This window comes from Oncorhynchus gorbuscha, linkage group LG24 (genome assembly GCF_021184085.1).
Source record: "Oncorhynchus gorbuscha isolate QuinsamMale2020 ecotype Even-year linkage group LG24, OgorEven_v1.0, whole genome shotgun sequence".
Classification (NCBI taxonomy): Eukaryota; Metazoa; Chordata; class Actinopteri; order Salmoniformes; family Salmonidae; genus Oncorhynchus; species Oncorhynchus gorbuscha.
In genome coordinates this window covers 41,076,426-41,096,267 of record NC_060196.1, presented here as the reverse complement: position 1 = coordinate 41,096,267, position 19,842 = coordinate 41,076,426, and the positions used below count along the sequence as shown (strand labels likewise).

Sequence of the window (19,842 nt, the reverse complement as noted above, 5' to 3'; positions counted from 1 at the left end):
CGCAAACATTAGGGCCCTAGGGCTGTGGTTCTAAGGACTGATACATGGCCCAATAATTTGGCCAGGGAGAGTCAGACTTCGCTTCACTCACTCACTCACTCACTCACTCACTCACTCACTCACTCACTCACTCACTCACTCACTCACTCACTCACTCACTCATCACTCACTCACTCACTCACTCACTCACTCACTCACTCACTCTCTCTCTACATCATCATCATCCATCTCTCTTCACAATAGGCTCCTCTCCCCCCTCCTCTCCCCCCTCCTCTCTCCCCTCCTCTCTCTCCCTCTATTTCGGTATTTGCCTTTCAAACTAACCGTCAATCTCTCACATCCCCCACTTCTCTTCTTTCTTTCTCTTTTGCTAACGTGTTCTGTGTTGCCCCCCTGGGGTGGGTGTTCCTGGTTGGTCCGCCTGGGGTGGGTGTTCTAAGAGGGGCTCGAGGAGAGTGGATTGGCTGATGTATCACACCCCTTGTACCCCTCCTCTATGCTGTTAGATGGCCCTTATTTCCTCCTGGCTACTCTCAGTGGTTGACAGGGGACGCAGGTGTGTGTGTGTGTGTGTGTGTGTGTGTGTGTGTGTGTGTGTGTGTGTGTGTGTGTGTGTGTGTGTGTGTGTGTGTGTGTGTGTGTGTGTGTGTGTGTGTGTGTGTGTGTGTGTGTGTGTGTGTGTGTGTGTGTGTGTGTGTGTGTGTGTGTGATGGAGGGAAGCAGGCCAATTTGAGCTGTTCTCCCCTACTCACTCCCCCTCTCTGTCATACTGTGGATAACCATATCACCCACTGACATGTTCATAAATTACTGTGAACACCTGCAGAGCGGGGAGCCTCTGAATCCAAAATCCCCCCCCCCTCCACACACACACACACACACAAACACACACAGCGCACACCCTTCCCCTGCAGAGGCTAATGTGTCACAGCTGTAACATGTTCTTCTTTAGAGAATAGAGTGCTGGGGATGCTTAAAACCCTTAGCTAATCTGATGCCTCTTTTGTCCTTTCTCTCAGTCCATGAGTCTCTGAGTCCATGTGTCCATGAGTCCATGTGTCCTTGAGTCCATGAGTCTATGAGTCCATGCGTCCATGAGTCTATGAGTCTATGAGTCTATGAGTCCATGTGTCCATGAGTCCATGTGTCCATGAGTCCATGTGTCCTTGAGTCCATGAGTCCATGAGTCCATGAGTCCATGAGTCTCTGAGTCCATGTGTTCATGAGTCCATTTGTCCATGAGTCCATGTGTCCATGAGTTCATGAGTCTATGTGTCCATGAGTCCATGAGTCCATGAGTCCATGAGTCTATGAGTCCATGCGTCCATGAGTCTATGAGTCTATGAGTCCATGTGTCTATGAGTCCATGTGTCCATGAGTCCATGTGTCCTTGAGTCTCTGAGTCCATGTGTTCATGAGTCCATGTGTCCATGAGTCCATGTGTCCATGAGTTCATGAGTCTATGTGTCCATGAGTCCATGAGTCTATGAGTCTTTGAGTCCATGAGTCTATGAGTCCATGATTCTATGAGTCCATGAGTCTATGAGTCCATGAGTCCATGAGTCCATGAGTCCATGAGTCCATGAGTCCATGTGTCCATGTGTCCATGATTCTATGAGTCTATGAGTCCATGTGTCCATGATTCTATGAGTCCATGAGTCCATGAGTCCATGAGTCCATGAGTCCATGAGTCCATGAGTCCATGAGTCTATGAGTCTATGAGTCCATGTGTCTATGAGTCCATGAGTCTATGTGTCCATGAGTCCATGAGTCTATGAGTCCATGTGTCCATGAGTCCATGTGTCCATGAGTCCATGAGTCTATGAGTCCATGTGTCCATGAGTCCATGAGTCCATGTGTCTGTTTGTGTGTGTCTCAGTGGCAGCAGCAGCGGCAGGGCTGTCTCTTGTGTCGAAGGCAGTTTCTTGCTAGGTGTTATTGATGCGTATCGACCGGCCTCTCTCTCTACTGCTAATTCAGGCACTGCTCCTTCCGCTGACATTTTCGTCACCATGGCTGTGCTTTACTGAGTCAAGACATAAAGCTTAAAACAGCCCCTCTCCTCTCCTCTCCTCTCCTCTTTTCTTCTCTCCTCTCCTATCCTTCTGAACCTGCTTGTCATGAATCACACATCCCAGGCTAGTCTATTCTATGTCAGGCAGATATAGTGGCCTACATTGGAACTTTGTTATTTAGTCTTCTCTGGTAAGAAACAGTCTTGTAGCATAATAGGGCGAACATATTCTTGCTTGTGTCTGGTTTTCAGGTAGCTAAAGGGGATTGTGCAGCAATTTAAGCTTTTCATTCATAGAGATTTCCCCTGTGCTGAACCTCCGGCAGTCAATCAGTAGTAGTTTACCATATGCGTATAATCGGGCATACAGCAAGACATGCAGACGTACACAAATATGGGAAATGTATGAATCTCTTGGGGGAAATTATTACTTATGTCTTCTTGAAGTTATCTGACCCTTAAGACAACTCCCAAATGACAAACCCAGGTTGACTCCTACAGCTTTCAGCTCTTAGCTTTGCTTCCTTTGTGATTCCTCCCCCTGTAGGCTACACTCACCCTTGTCTGGTCCCAGATCTGTTATGCCTACTCCTCTGGTTGTTATTATGCCTTGTTACACAGCAATAACTGATCTGGGACCAGGAGTCAGTAAACCCCAGGCTATGTTACAACAGCCGGCACTCCTCCCTGGCTCTGCTTAGATAGATCACTGGGACACAAGAGAGGCGGGGAGTTGCGAGGGAAAAGAAGGGGGTGGATGGGAGATCCCGTGGTAGTTCGTTGAGCTAGGAGGAGAATACCTCTGACTCTGACCCAGTTCCGTAATACAGATTCATCTGAGCAGCTTGCCCTCTCACACAGTAAGCTACGAAGGCTCTCCTTCCCCAGCCTCAGCTTTCAGAATGGCAGGCAGCCCAATCCAGCAGCAGCACTGCAAGCTGCTCAATCCAACAACATCAAACAGAGCTCAAATAAACTAGCGAAGGGCCCTCCCCACCGATAATCCTCACTGATAGAATAGTAGGAATGTCCTTCAGCACAACACAAGATGGGCCCACATTGCAGTGAATCCTGTCCAGCCGGAGATTGGTGGAGCTTTTCTTTCGGCACCTCAAACACAAGCACATCAGCGCTGGTGATGTCATGGGCTGATTTTTACCATTATTAGAAGCCCTGCTTATCCTTCATGCAGAATTGATAGATTGATTGACTGACTGTTTATGCTAGGGTAAGCCAGGTTAGGTTATTCCTCAGTGACCTCCCTCCCCACTATACCTTCCATCTTCTACATTTCCTGGGAATATTGATCCAGTCAGAGTGGTAATGCTGCCCTGACTCTGGGCTCTCTGTCTGCCTGTCATGTACCTACTTGGCGTTTTATGCTCAAAGGGGATGTTTGCCTAGACCTTTAATTGCATTCTCATAAATCCTAGAGGAAGGAAGTGTGTCAGAAAATTGCACTTGGCGGAGTGATTTAATTGCAGTGGGAGGAGTGATTTGGAGGAGTGATTTGGCGGAGTGTGTGTGTGTGCGTTATTTATCAGGAAGTACTTATTCTTCATCTACATGGCACTTTGGTTGTTTCTGTTGGATTACAGTTCATAGAAGCACTTTATAAACTTTGACTAATAGTCCTCTGGTATAGCAGCACTAGAGAGCGTGGTCTTCTGGGCTTTCAAGGGGCTTTGATTAACAGGAAAGTCATATGGAGAGATAAAGCAAATTCCTTTTAAACTACCCTCCGACTTTCGACCAAGTCTTGAATGGCAACATTTAGACGGAATGTTAGAAGGACTTTTACACACTAGTCATAGTGATTCACCGCTGTACAATAAAATCTGACGGTTATGAGCTGAGTTACCTCCACAGTATGCTTTCCATTTGGATAATATTCTGACTAACTGCTCTGATAGTACATCCTTCAGTTGAACTCCCTGTGATCTCACTGTCTCTGTTTCCCCAGGTCCATGGGGCCGGTGTATGGGCAGCGAGTGTGGCCCAGGGGGCAGCCAGAGCCGGGCAGTGTGGTGCGCCCACTCTGAAGGCTGGACTACCCTTCACACCAACTGTGACCAGGCCGAGCGCCCAGAGAACCAGCAGAGCTGCTTCCACGTTTGTGACTGGCACAAGGACCTGTATGACTGGCAGCTGGGTGCCTGGAATCAGTGTGTTCCCGTGTCCATGCGTAGCACCGGGGTGATCCAGCGGCCAGCCGTGTGTCTCCACGGCGAGGAGGGCATCCAGACACGCGAGGTGGGCTGCGTCCAGAAAGCGGATGGCGTGCCAGCGGAGGATGTGGCGATTTGTGAATACTTTGAGCCCAAGCCCAGGCTGGAGCAGGCCTGTCTGATCCCGTGCCCACGGGACTGCGTGGTCTCCCAGTTCACCCCATGGACTTCCTGTTCAAAAATGTGTGGCACGGGTCTTCAGAATCGTGTCCGTTTTGTCCTGGCGCCGCCCATGTTCGGGGGTTCGGCCTGCCCTAACTTGACAGAGTTCCAGATTTGTCAGCCAGGTCCCTGTGTGGGCCCAGAGAGCCTGTATAGTCTAAGAGTGGGATCCTGGGGTCCCTGCTCTGTACCCCTCCCTCGCACGGCCAGGCAGGCTCCAACTCTTAATCAAGGTAAAGATGTGGCTGTCCCTCGCCGGCTACGCAAAGGCAGAGAGGGTAAAGAGGGTAAGGAGGCCAAAGAGGGCAGCGAGGTGCCCACTCCACGCCAGCCTCGTCTGAGTAAAGAAGAAAGGATGAAAAGAAAGGACGAAAGAAAGGAGGGAAGAAAAGGCAGACAGGTAGCCAAAGACGGGCGCAGGAAAAACAAGGAAACAGTCAAGGAGCGGGTGAGAGAGCGGGTGAGAGAGCGGGTGAGGGGGAGGGGGAGGGTGAAAGACCCAGAGACCAAGGAGCTGATCAAAAATAAGAGGAACAGGAACAGACAGAACCGACAGGGAGGGAAGTTCTGGGACCTGCAGGTTGGATACCAGACCCGGGAGGTGACCTGTGTTCACAGGAGCGGCAACGCTGATGCACTCAGGTAAGTCGCACTTATAATTTATAGTCTCAGTTACAGTGCCTATGGAAAGTCTACACCCCCATTGGATTTCTTCACATTTTATTGTGTTACAAAGTGGGACTAAAAGGGATTTAATTGTCATTTTTTGTCAACAATCTACAAAAATACTCTAATGTCAATGTGGAAGATATATATATATATATATATATATATACAGTGCCTTGCGAAAGTATTCGGCCCCCTTGAACTTTGCGACCTTTTGCCACATTTCAGGCTTCAAACATAAAGATATAAAACTGTATTTTTTTGTGAAGAATCAACAACAAGTGGGACACAATCATGAAGTGGAACGACATTTATTGGATATTTCAAACTTTAACAAATCAAAAACTGAAAAATTGGGCGTACAGAATTATTCAGCCCCCTTAAGTTAATACTTTGTAGCGCCACCTTTTGCTGCGATTACAGCTGTAAGTCGCTTGGGGTATGTCGCTATCAGTTTTGCACATCGAGAGACTGAATTTTTTTCCCATTGCTCCTTGCAAAACAGCTCGAGCTCAGTGAGGTTGGATGGAGAGCATTTGTGAACAGCAGTTTTCAGTTCTTTCCACAGATTCTCAATTGGATTCAGGTCTGGACTTTGACTTGGCCATTCTAACACCTGGATATGTTTATTTTTGAACCATCCCATTGTAGATTTTGCTTTATGTTTTGGATCATTGTCTTGTTGGAAGACAAATCTCCATCCCAGTCTCAGGTCTTTTGCAGACTCCATCAGGTTTTCTTCCAGAATGGTCCTGTATTTGGCTCCATCCATCTTCCCATCAATTTTAACCATCTTCCCTGTCTCTGCTGAAGAAAAGCAGGCCCAAACCATGATGCTGCCACCACCATGATTGACAGTGGGGATGGTGTGTTCAGGGTGATGAGCTGTGTTGCTTTTAGGCCAAACATAACGTTTTGCATTGTTGCCAAAAAGTTCAATTTTGGTTTCATCTGACCAGAGCACCTTCGTCCACATGTTTGGTGTGTCTCCCAGGTGGCTTGTGGCAAACTTTAAACAACACTTTTTATGGTTATCTTTAAGAAATGGCTTTCTTCTTGCCACTCTTCCATAAAGGCCAGATTTGTGGAATATACGACTGATTGTTGTCCTATGGACAGACTCTCCCACCTCAGCTGTAGATCTCTGCAGTTCATCCAGAGTGATCATGGGCCTCTTGGCTGCATCTCTGATCAGTCTTCTCCTTGTATGAGCTGAAAGTTTAGAGGGACGGCCAGTTCTTGGTAGATTTGCAGTGGTCTGACACTCCTTCCATTTCAATATTATCGCTTGCACAGTACTCCTTGGGATGTTTAAAGCTTGGGAATTGTTTTTGTATCCAAATCCGGCTTTAAACTTCTTCACAACAGTATCTCGGACCTGCCTGGTGTGTTCCTTGTTCTTCATGATGCTCTCTGCGCTTTTAACGGACCTCTGAGACTATCACAGTGTAGGTGCATTTATACGGAGACTTGATTACACACAGGTGGATTGTATTTATCATCATTAGTCATTTAGGTCAACATTGGATCATTCAGAGATTCTCACTGAACTTCTGGAGAGAGTTTGCTGTACTGAAAGTAAAGGGGCTGAATAATTTTGCACGCCCAATTTTTCAGTTTTTGATTTGTTAAAAAAGTTTGAAATATCCAATAAATGTCGTTCCACTTCATGATTGTGTCCCACAGTTTTATATCTTTATGTTTGAAGCCTGAAATGTGGCAAAAGGTTACAAAGTCCAAGGGGCCCAAATACTTTCGCAAGGCACTGTATAGTACCAGTCATTCAAGTTTTTTTTTTTTTTTACTGTTTTCTACATTGTAGAATAATGGTGAAGACATCAAAACTATGAAATAACACAAATGGAATCATGCAGTAAACAAAAAAGTGTTAATAAACAAACCAAAATATTTTTATATTTGACATTCTTCAAAGTAGCCACCCTTTGCTTTGATGACAGCTTTGCACACTTTTGGAATTCTATCAACCAGCATCACCCGGAATGATTTTCCAAAGGTCTTGAAGGAGTTCCCACATATGCTGAGCACTTGTTGGCAATTTTTCCTTCACTCTGTGGTCCAACTCAATTGCGTTGAGGTCAGGTGATTGTGGAGGCCAGGTCAGCTGATGAAGCAATCCATCACTCTCCTTCTAGGTCGAATAGCCCTTATACAGCCTGAAGGCATTTGATAGTCCCAATAAGTGCCAACCAGATTGAATGGCGTATCGCTGCAAAATGCTGTGGTAAGTGTGCCTTTAAATCTAAATCGACAGTGTCACCAGCAAGGCACCCCCACACCATCAAACCTCCTCCTCCATGCTTCACGGTGGGAACCACACATGTGGAGATCATCTGTTCACCTACTCTGCGTCTCACAAAGACATGCTAGTTGAAACAAAAAATCTCAAATTTGGACTCATCAGACCAAATTACAGATTTCCACTGGTCTACTGTCCATTGCTCATGTTTCTTGTCCCAAACAAGTCTCTTCTTCTTATTGGTGTCCTTCAGTAGTGGTTTCTTTGCAGCAATTCGACCATGAAGGCCTGATTCACATAGTCTCCTCTGAACACTTGATGTTGAGATGTGTCTGTTACTTGAACTCTGTAAAGCATTTATTTGGTCTGCAATTTCTAATTAACTTATTCTCTGTAGCAGAGGTAACTCTGGGTTTTCCTTTCCTGTGGCGGTCCTCATGAGAGCCAGTTTCATCATAGCATTTGATGGGTTTTGCGACTGCACTTGAAGCAACTTTCAAAGTTCTTGAAATTTTGATTGACCTTCAGTAATGATGGACTGTAGTTTCTCTTTGCTTATTTGTGCTGTTCTTCCCATAATATGGTCTTGGTATTTTACCAAATAGGGCTATCTTCTGTATACCACACCTACCATGTCACAACACACCTGATTGACACAAACGCATTAAGAAGGAAAGAAAATCCACAAATGAACTTTCAACAAGGCACACCTGTTCATTGAAATTAATTACAGGTGACAACCTCATGAAGCTGGTTGAGTGTTTAAAGGTGTCACAAATTCAAAGGGTGGCTACTTTCTGGAATCTCAAATATAAAATATGTGTTGATTTGTTTAATCATTTTTTGGTTTCTACATGATCCCATATGTGTTATTTCATAGTTTTCATGTCTTCACTATTATTCTACAATGTATAAAATAGTAAAAATAATGAAAAGCCCTTGAATGAGTAGGTGTACCTGCCACAGTAAAATGAGTCCTATATCAACATAACCTGAATGGCCGCTCAGCAAGGAAGAAGCCACTGCTCCAAAACCGCCATAAAAAAGCCAGACTACAGTTTGCAACTGCACATGGGGACAAAGATCGTACTTTTAGAGAAAGGTCATCTGGTCTGATGAAACAAAAATAGAACTGTTTGGCCATAATGACCATCATTATGTTTGGAGGAAAAAGGGGGATGCTTGCAAGCCGAAGAACACCATCCCAACTGTGAAGCACGGGGTTAGCAGCATCATGTTGTGGGGGTGCTTTTCTGCAGGAGGGACTGGTGCACTTCACAAAAAATGATGTGGATATATTGAAGCAACATCTCATGACATCAGTCAGGAAGTTAAAGCAAATGAGTCTTCCAAATGGACAATGACCCCAAGCATACTTCCAAAGTTGTGGCAAAATGGCTCAAGGACAACAAAGTCAAGGTATTGGAGTGGCCATCACAAAGCCCTGATCTCAATCCCATAGAAAATTTGTGGGCAAAACTGAAAAAGTGTGTGCGAGCAATGAGGCCTACAAATCTGACTCAGTTACACCAGCTCTGTCAGGAGGAATGGGCTAAAATTCACCCAACTTATTGTGGGAAGCTTATGGAAGGCTACCCGAAACGTTTGACCCAAGTTAAGCAATTTAAAGGCAATGCTACCAAATACTACTTGAGTGTATGTAAACTTCTGACCCACTGGGAATGTGATGAAAGAAATCAAAGCTGAAAGAAATCATTCTCTACTATTATTCTGACATTTCACATTCTTAAAATGAAGTGGTGATCCTAACTGACCTAAGACAAAGAGTTTCTACTAGGATTAAATGTCAGGAATTGTGAAAAACTGAGTTTAAATGTACTTGGCTAAGGTGTATGTAAACTTCCGACTTCAACTGTACATGCACACATGCACAAATATACACATGTACTCACACATAACCACACACCCTTAATGTGCATTTCAGATATGTGCATATGTATACATCTTGAAATATATTCCATCTCACTTCATCTAACATTGGTCATTATTTATTCAAGTCATGCACATACTGTATCTGAAATGTGAAGGAGTGAGTTATAAAGTACTGCATCATAATGCCTGGTATGCCGTTAATATGATATAGAGGACAGTATTTGCAGTCGAATTTCGTTTGAGAAACTTCCGGGGAGTTTAACCCCAATTTATTACGAGTTGTTTTAAAATGAACGATTGTTTACTCTTTTAATTAAAACTTATGGAAGGAATATTTCTTGACACATATCTCAATTGAAAAGGAAATTAACATTTAGTGAAAAACAAATGAAAAAAATGCTCCTGGAAAAATTCCTGGTGGAAAGTAAATTAGAACAAAGAGTAATCAGCATTAAGATTTGTATCTGTCTGTAAAACTGCGTACATCTACAGTATACTCATATATTTGGGTCCTGTCTCAGATGTCTGTTGCTTTGGGTGAGAGTATCTGCTGAATGACTAAAATGTAAATGCAGATGTAGGTTTGTAGAAAAGGCACATTGCAAATTCAGAGTGATTTCAAGTGAATTGAAGCTAACTGTCGTGCTCCAGTATTGGATTTTGTAAACATGTTTGGCCTTATTTGAACACCTTGCCTCATTCCTTTGACCAAACACCTTCACTGATTCCTTTGTAATTAATGAACCTCTCGCCTCTTCCCTCCAGCCTGTGTTCTCAGGAGTCCCTACCAGTGACCTACCAGGCCTGCGTCCTGACCAAGGACTGTGAGGTGAGCGACTGGACCGATTGGTCGCCCTGCTCCAAGGACTGCTACGAGCTCAACGGGCCCACGGGCGAACACACACGCACACGCCGGGTACACCTGCTCCCCGTGGGAGGAGGGGCGGAGTGCCCCGAACTGGAGGAGAAGGAACCATGTACCCCTCAGGGAGAAGGGGTACCTCCCTGCATCGTGTAAGTACTCTATCACCCAACGTGGGAAAAAAATTGTGATTTCAATCTCTTATATGGATGTCTATGAACAGTATAGGAATTGTGTTATTTGTATGCTGTACAATGAATTTCCTTATGAGAGGATAACTCAATTGTCCAATCGAAAAATGATGCCAACTCACATTGGTACTCTGAAAACCATTGGAACACCTCAAAATGTCAGCCAATCAAGGATGGCAGATGATCAATTGAACTGCACTTCTACTCTGCAGGCTGGCTGACAGCTACAGTTACTCTCTCTCTAAAGTGCACAATGGGTAAGCTGCCTGTCTGCGCCCCTAAATAGCTTTGCTGTCTAAAAACAATAAACACTTGCAGATAATGCATGGGATACTTATCCAGACAGGGCTGGTGTGTCTCTAACACTAAATGTGTATGTCCATACACTAAATGGTTTGAGTCTGTGTTAAGTGATTAAGGTCATGTGGCTGGGAACGTTGGCTGGTTGCTGTGAAGACTGTAGCTAAACCATCCAACATAACAGCAGTAGTGGTACTAAGAGCACTGGGGATTTAACACTAGGGGGAGGAGCCACAATAACAAACCCACTACTATTGGGCTGTGGCTTGTTTGGTATCTGCTGGCTTATTATCCACAGCCTGAGTGGGAACAAACCACAGACCTGAGTGTGTACAAGCTACAGCCAGAAGGGGGAGAAGGGAGGGGGGGTGTAGGCTCATTGTGTGGGGTAATGATGTTAGTGCTGATGGGAGGGGAGAGGGTGGGGGTGACAGTGTGAGGGGAATGTGGAAAGAGATGGAGAGATGGGGAGACGATTGAGTGGTGTGTTAGGTGATGGTGAGGTGGGCATGATGGTGAGGTGGGCATGTAGGGAGAAATAGGAGCGACACAGAGGTGGGAGAGATGGGGAGGAGGAGGTAAGAGATGGGTTTGGCTCAGTGTTTGGGGCGACGGTGCCATACAAGAGAGGGGCATGTGAGGAGAGATGGAGAGGAAACAAACAGAACAAGCATTTGGCTCTTTGCCAGTGGTGGAAGAAATGATGAATGGAGTGTGTCTAGGAAAGAGGCAGTCGGTCGGCGCTACGTCTAATCTGAACCCCACGCACGCACGCACACACACGCATGCACGCACACACGTGCTGGGATGGCATGCATGTGTGTCCCCTTAAATTACTTCCTCCACCTGAACCTGTACAACGCCATGTGGAACTGTACTCCCCTGGTGTGGGGAGAAAGGAATTTCCTCAACCGGCTTTTTACACCTCTAGTCTGCTTGAGTGTTTTGGCCTTCAGTTGCTAGTAAGCTCATTCTTCATGACAATAATTATTACATTGGGTTGAAAATGAAATTGTTACAGTGAGTTTACATGAAGACATCAGTCAGTCCATATTTTTTGTAAAAGTGTGTACAGTAAGGTTAATATGCGGATCAGGACATAACCAATGTATTTACATCTTGTGAGCTTGATCCCTGGGCTTCTTCCATGGGGTATTTTGTATAGGTTATGTGTAATTTGTATAGGTTATGTGTATTTTGTATAGGTTATGTGTATTTTGTATAGGTTATGTGTATTTTGTATAGGTTATGTGTATTTTGTATAGGTTATGTGTATTTTGTATAGGTTATGTGAAAATGTTTTGCCTTTTTTTGCCCCTGATAACGATGAAAGGAATAACTCAATGTCAACGGACCAATGCTACGTTTCCACCATTTGAAGAAGACCAGGATGAGAGAGAGATGAAGACGTGTGAACCTTCTGGCAGGAGCCCCTGTTCATTCAGTCTTATTGATGGATTCCTCCTTTAGAGTGTCCCCATCTCTGTCAATCCTGGACCCCTCAGACCTAGCTATGGACCGCAACTCCTAGGTGCCTCGTTGTCCCACAACCACACCATGGCAATGAGCCAGGGGCTAGTAAGAGACAATCCGCTCATGAATATAGAGCCCTTTCATTGGTGGTGACCTCAAATCAATTCCGTTATTGCCACGGAGACTGAGGCAAGGTGGACATTTTGGGACCCTGGGGATGATTTGAACTGAACAACAATACATAACATTCTCACCAAAGAATTTTAAGGAACCCTTCAAGTTATTTTGAAGCAGATCCTAGAGGTTTCAATCAAATGCTGAGTGCAAATCTGTCTTAATGGATTGCTTTTTACATTCATGAGAGCGCCAGCTGTTCCGGTAGACTGTGTGATCATGCTCTCTGCAGCCAATGTGAGCAAGACATTTAAACAGGTCAACATTCACAAGGCCGCAGGGCCAGACGGATGCGCTGACCAACTGGCAAGTGTCTTCACTTACATTTTCAAACACACCCTGTCCGAGTCTGTATCACTGACATGTTTTAAGCAGACCAACATAGTCCCTGTGCCCAAGAATACTAAGGTAACCTGCCTAAATTACAACCCGACCCGTAGCACTCACGTCTGTAGCCATGAAGAGCTTTGAAAGGCTGGTCATGGCTCACATTATACCATTATCCCAGAAACTCTAGACCCACTCCAATTTGCATACTGCCCTAACAGATCCACAGATGATGCAATCTCTATTGCACTCCACACTGCCCTTTCCCACCTGGACAAATGGAATACCTATGTGACAATGCTGTTCATTGACTACAGCTCTGCTTTCATAGCTCATCACTAAGCTAAGGACCATGGGACTAAACACCTCCCTCTGCAACTGGATCCTGGACTTCCTGACAGGCAGCCCCAGGTGGTAAGGGTAGGTAACAACACATCTGCCACGCTGATCCTCAACACAGTCCCCTCCTGTACTCCCTGTTCACTCATGTCTGCACGGCCAGGCACGACTCCAACACCATCATTAAGTTTGCCGATGACACAACAGTGGTAGGCCTGATCACCGACAACGATGAGACAGCCAATAGGGAGGAGGTCAGAGACCCGGTGCCAGGACAATAACCTCTCCCTCCTCTCCTTCAAAGTGATCAAGACAAAGGATATGATTATGGACTAGAGGAAAAAGAGGACCGAGCACGCCCCCATTCTCATCAACGGGGCTGTAGTGGAGCAGGTTGAGAGCTTCAAGTTTCTTGGTGTCCACATCACCAACAAATTAACATGGTCCAAGCAGACCAAGTCAGTCGTGAAGAGGGCACGACAAAACCTATTCCCTCTCAGGAGACTGAAAAGATTTGGCATGGGTCAACAGATCCTCAAAAGGTTCTACAGCTGCACCATCGAGAGCATCCTGACAGGTAGCATCCCTGCCTGGTTTGACAAATGCTCGGCCTCCGACCTCAAGGCTCTACAGAGGGTGAGTGCAAATGGCCAAGCTTCCTGCCATCCAGGACCTCTATACCAGGTGGTGTCAAAGGAAGGCCCTAAGAATTGTCAAAGACTCCAGCCACCCTAGTCATAGACTGTTCTCTCTGCTACCGCACGGCAAGTGGTATTGAAGTGCCAAGTCTAGGTCCAATAGGCTTCTAAACAGCTTCTACCCCAAAGACTCCTGAACATCAAATCAAATGGCCACCCAGACTATTTGCATTGTCCCTCCCCCTCTTTTACACCGCTGCTACTCTCTGTTGTTATCATCTATGCATAGTTACTTTAATAACTCTACCTACATGTACATATTACCTCAACTAACCGGTGCCCACTCACATAGACTCTGTACCGGTACCCCCCTGTGTATAGTCTCGCTATTGCTATTTTACTGCTTCTCTTTAATTACTTGAACTTTTATTTCTTAGTCTTTTCATCTTTTTTTAATAAACTGCATTGTTAGTTAGGGGCTGGTAAGTAAGACTTAATTTTGTCATAATTGATGATTTAATTCATGTACATATTATTTTCAATCTATGTTATGTAAAAAATATAATCAAATCAATCTCCCTTCATTCTCCCCTGCAGGTACAACTGGAAGACAACAGAGTGGACTGAGTGCAGGGTGGACATGTTGCTAAGCCAACAGGACCGTCGTCGTGGTAACCTAACAGGGCTGTGTGGAGGCGGAGTCCAGAACCGTGAGGTGTACTGTGTCCAGGCAACCAGCGTTGACCCTGCTTCCAGCGCTCTCAAGAGCAAAGAAGGTAACCTGACCAGCATGCAACTGTCCTTTATCCCCAATGTGTAATCTTATCATTTTGATAACTCATCGTGTGTCTTTAAAAAGCCCATACCCACTGTGTATCTCTAGTTCCCTCTCATACTGCTGCCTTGTCCCATTGTACACATCTCTTCCACTTTGTGCACTGGAGACTGAGCACTTTTGCTAAGAATGTGAAATGAGAATATGAACTGTGCTAACGTGCCGTTACGCAATAGCAAGAAATTAAATGGGGTACCCTGGGCAGTCAAAATGCATGCACTAACAGTGCAGAGAATAGGGATGGAGTTGAGGAATGTGTTCCCACATTTGGAGGTCTTTGGAGACATTTGGTGGTCTTTGGTAGAAGCAAAAATAGTGCATACCCTGTGAAACAAATTCTCAAAAGAAATTGTACCCTGTGTGAGAACAGTTCCTTACACAAGTGCTAGCAATCCCAAATGGCACCCTATCCCCTTTTAGTGAACTACTTTTGACCAAGACCTATAGTGTTATAGTCAAAAGTAGTGCACTATATAGGGAATATGGTGCCATTTGGTACACAGACAGAATTCCGCTAACAAAAGTCAACGTGGCAGGACAGCATATCCACAAAGTCAGCAGCAGCAGTATTAACTCGCTCCATCCCCTGATAATGCAGTGTCTGTGTTCCCAGATAATGTATTAAAATTGTCCCCACTCCCTTGGTAAAGTTACACACACACGCGCCCACACACACACACCAGGCGGTAAATTATAAACCTTTTTCCCATGACTGCGTGGCCACGCACGACTCCAACTGAATCATCAAGTTTGCTGATGACACAACAGTGGTAGAACTGATTACCAATAACGATGAGACAGCCTACAGGCAGGAGGTGAGATCCCTGACGGAGTGGTGCCTGGAAAATAACCTCTCCCTCCATGTAAACAAAACCAAAGAGCTGATCGTGGACTACAGGAGACAGCAGAGAGAGCACGCCCCCATCCACATCAACGGGGCCGCAGTGGGGAGTGTCAATAGCTTCAAGTTCCTAGACGTGCACATCACTGATGATCTGAAATGGTCCCATCACACCGACACCGTGGTGAAGAGGTCACAACAGCGCCTCAGGCGGCTGAAGAAATATGTCTTGGCCCCTAAGATCTTCATAAATTTCTACAGATGCACCATTGAGAGCATTCTGTTAGGCTGCATCAATGCCTGGTACGGCAACTGCACCGTCCTCCATCAACTGTACAAAACATTTTTCCATGACATAGACTGACCAGGTAAATCCAGGTGAAAGCTATTATCCCTTATTGATGTCACTTGTTAAATCCACTTGAATCAGTGTAGATGAAGGGGAGGAGATGTAGGTTAAAGAAGGATGGATTGTGTATGTATGCCATTCAGAGGGTGAATGGGCAAGGGAAAGAGTTAAGTGTCTTTGAACGGGGTATGGTAGTAGGTGCCAGGCGCACTGGTTTGAGTGTCTTTGAAAGGGGTATGGTAGTAGGTGCCGGGCGCACTGGTTTGAGTGTCTTTGAACGGAGTATTGTAGTAGGTGCCAGGCGCACTGGTTTGAGTGTCTTTGAACGGGGTATGGTAGTAGGTGCCAGGCGCACTGGTTTGAGTGTCTTTGAACGGGGTATGGTAGTAGGTGCCAGGCGCACTGGTTTGAGTGTCTTTGAACGGGGTATTGTAGTAGGTGCCAGGCGCACTGGTTTGAGTGTCTTTGAACGGGGTATGGTAGTAGGTGCCAGGCGCACTGGTTTGAGTGTCTTTGAACGGGGTATGGTAGTAGGTGCCAGGCGCACTGGTTTGAGTGTCTTTGAACGGGGTATTGTAGTAGGTGCCAGGCGCACTGGTTTGAGTGTCTTTGAACGGGGTATGGTAGTAGGTGCCAGGCGCACTGGTTTGAGTGTCTTTGAACGGGGTATTGTAGTAGGTGCCAGGCGCACTGGTTTGAGTATGTCAAGAACTGCAACACTGCTGGGTTTTTCACACTCAACAGTTTCCAATGTGTATCACGAATGGTCCACCACTCAAAGGACATCCAGCCAACTTGACACATCTGTGGGAAGCATTGGAGTCAACATAGACCAGCATCCCTGTGGAATGCTTTCGACACCTTGTAGAGTCCATGCGCTGATGGATTGAGGCTGTTCTGAGGGCAAAAGGGGGTGCAACTCAATATTAGGAATGTTTTATACACTCAGTATATATAGTCATTAAACACTGGACACTTCCTGTTTCTTTTATACTTTTTCCTATGTGTATTCATGTACTCTATTCTTCACGTAGCTCATTCTAATGTGTCTACTACTGTACTTTGCATTTCTTTTTACCATGTATTGATATACTGGATTCTTGACATAGTTTACTGTAATATATCTACACACACTGTACATATCATTCCTATTATATCCTTTTGGTGTACATACACATAGATTGCATTAGCATTACTGATCATGTTATTTGGGCTTTTACTTGGATTCATTATGACATTTTTCAATTTTTAGTTTTTTGCTTATTTGTGTACTTTCTTGACATTTACTGCACTGTTAGGATCTAGTACCACAAGCATTTCGCTGCACCCACTATAAAATCTGCTAAACATTCAATGCCACCAATAAACTTTGTAAAAATGTTACACGGGGTGGAAACACATGGTTTGATTGTTTTGTCACAGTTTGTCAACTTGCTGTAGATCTCCATTGAGATCTACAGCGAAACTGTCAGCGAAATGTAGCTGGGGAGGTTTGAGCACTGAGTTCTTACTCGACTTGTGCTCACACCCAAAATCATCTAATCTTTTCCGTCTCTGCACACACACACACACACACACGCTCTAGCACCCATGTGTGAAGTGGAACGAGATATGAGCGTGTCTTTACTCCATATATCTTCTGGAGCCGGGCTGAATATGAAATATGAGTGTGTGGGAAGGGAAAGACCAAGGGAGGGAGGGAGAGGAAGGAAACGAGGCAGGGAGGAGAACAATGCAAGGAGCGAGGAGAGAGAAGGGAGAGAGAGATGGAATATGAGTGTGGGTATAGTCGGTAGCACTAGTTAGGTAGCGTTTATGGAAGTGAAGGTAGCTGGTGGCTAGTCCATGTTTATCCAGGGCTGCCCCACTGACTCCCAGACAGTCCAGCTGGTCAGGGGGCTCAACTGGCCACCGCTCAAAGATATTATTCAAATGATTTCAGCTGGTCTCAGACTGCCAGACAGAGGAGGCACTTTGCTGTCGTGTATTCAGACATCTAAAGAAACATTTTTAACCGCAACTTTAGCAATTTTTCAAATCATGTGAGCGTCCTATATTTGGAAGTGACAGGGTTTGCTAGGTGACACAAGTGATGGTGACAGTTGCAGAGAGGGAGTGGGAGAAGGACAGAAAGAGAGGGAGAGTTGGAGGTAGCAAAGCACAGAAAGCCCACCTGCCGTTACAAATACTTTCTTTCAACCTTTCCTGTCTGCTCTATGGCACAATTACAACTCCCCTGTTCACTTCTGGTATTCACTTCCTCATTATCCAGTCTCCTCTCCTGGTCGCCTTCTCAATCATCTCCCCTGTCTTCAAAACCAAACATTACACACTTAAATCAAATACACAGTTCTGGGTTATTTTTGGGATCTACACAGATTTTCTCTCATCTCGGGCAATTTACTGCTGAATCTGTAAAGCATTATTCACAAATCTCCATCTCACTGGCAGTAATTGCGGGTTTCCTTGCGGACACTGACGTCTGGGTGGAGAGCTAAAACTTCAGTCTGATTTAAGCTGATGTAATCTTGTTTTTTTGCTTTCAACGATTGTCTTATTCCCTATGCGAAGTGACTGAGGCTGGATAGTTCTGTGCGCATGTGCGTGTGTGATTATTCATTTAGGCTTGTCACTTTCAGTCCCATTAACATAGGAAATACAATTTATTTGGACGCCAAACTCACCGTTTCAATCATTCTGGGGATTACAGCTGGCTTCAACAAACCTATGTTATGATTGACAAAATGTTGCTTAAATGAAGTGTGCAAAAGAGGCATTTTTTAAATCAAAACCCACGCATGCACACTCACACACACACACACATGCACACGAATACACAAACACACACACACACACTAATATTTCTGCCAATGCAATAATATCACAGCTTACGTTTGACTAACCAGGGCTAGTTTATTAAACTATTCTATGGGGGGTCAGATATGGACAACAGGGAAAAGCAGCTGTCTCAATATCTGTCTACTACCAGTTACTGGAGACAGAAAGAGAGGGGGAGGAATGGAGAGCAAGAGGAAGGGAGAGTGCAGGGAGGCACTGAATCTGATGTTACTGTAGTTATTGGCTTTGATGGTCATCAGTTCTAACCAGCTCTGTTCTGTTTGGCTCAAATCAATATATATCTTTATTAGAGGGCCCATAGAGACATTCTGTAGCTAGCAGTACAACGGCTGGTTGTCTGATGTCATCCGGAAGTACAGTTATTGATGCTGATGACAAGGGGCGACAGAGAAAGGAGGAGAGGGGTGAGCCGCAGGTGTCTGTCTGGGCTTGGAGGTCCTATTTTGGCCCCAGGAACCCCTGTGTGTGTGTGTGTGTGTGTGTGTGTGTGTGTGTGTGTGTGTGTGTGTGTGTGTGTGTGTGCGTGCGTGCGTGCGTGCGTGCGTGCGTGCGTGCGTGCGTGCGTGCGTGCGTGCGTGCGTGTGTGAGGGAGGGTAGAGTCTAGACGTGACCATCTGGCAGGAGAGAGAGCGAGAGACCCATGTGGCACCTCAACCAAGGTCACCCAGCACGGAGAAGTTCATTAATCAGCCTTTGCTATTATGGTTACATGTGCATCTGTGTGTCTGGTGTTAACAATACTGACTGGAAACAATAATGATGCAACGTGTTTACTTGTCACGCAACATCATTTGTACATTTGTACATTTGAAATAGGACAAATATAAGCACTCACAAATTGTTATTATTACGCCATTGGCGTAGGCAAATCTTCTACAATGGCGTAGGTAAGCCTTCTAAAGTGGCGTAGGTAAGCTTTCTAAAGTGGTGAAGGTAAGCCATCTAAAGTGGCGTAGGTAAGCCTTCTAAACTGGCGTAGGTAAGCCTTCTAAAGTGGCGTAGGTAAGCCTTCTAAAGTGGGGTAGGTAAGCCTTCTAAAGTGGGGTAGGTAAGCCTTCTAAAGTGGCGAAGGTAAGCCATCTAAAGTGGCGTAGGTAAATCTTCTAAAGTGGCGTGGGTAAGCCTTCTAAAGTGGCGTGGGTAAGCCTTCTAAAGTGGCGTAGGTAAGCCTTCTAAACTGGCGTAGGTAAGCCTTCTAAACTGGCGTAGGTAAGCCTTCTAAAGTGGCGTAGGTAAGCCTTCTAAAGTGGCGTAGGTAAGCCTTCTAAAGTGGGGTAGGTAAGCCTTCTAAAGTGGCGTAGGTAAACCTTCTAAAGTGGCGTAGGTAAGCCTTCTAAAGTGGCGTAGGTAAGCCTTCTAAAGTGGCGTAGGTAAACCTTCTAAAGTGGCGTAGGTAAGCCTTCTAAAGTGGCGTAGGTAAGCCTTCTAAAGTGG

General features: G+C 45.3%; 1 protein-coding gene across 1 annotated transcript in view; it reads left to right on the top strand.

The window, feature by feature from the left end:
* LOC124012985 (thrombospondin type-1 domain-containing protein 7A-like) overlaps positions 1 to 19,842 on the top strand; it is a 183,358-nt gene that overhangs the window by 62,460 nt on the left and 101,056 nt on the right. Inside the window, exons 2-4 of the mRNA XM_046327086.1 lie at positions 3,978 to 5,046; positions 9,986 to 10,234; positions 14,122 to 14,300. Coding sequence (XP_046183042.1) covers positions 3,978 to 5,046; positions 9,986 to 10,234; positions 14,122 to 14,300 — 1,497 coding nt within the window. The remainder of the gene's footprint in view (positions 1 to 3,977; positions 5,047 to 9,985; positions 10,235 to 14,121; positions 14,301 to 19,842) is intronic.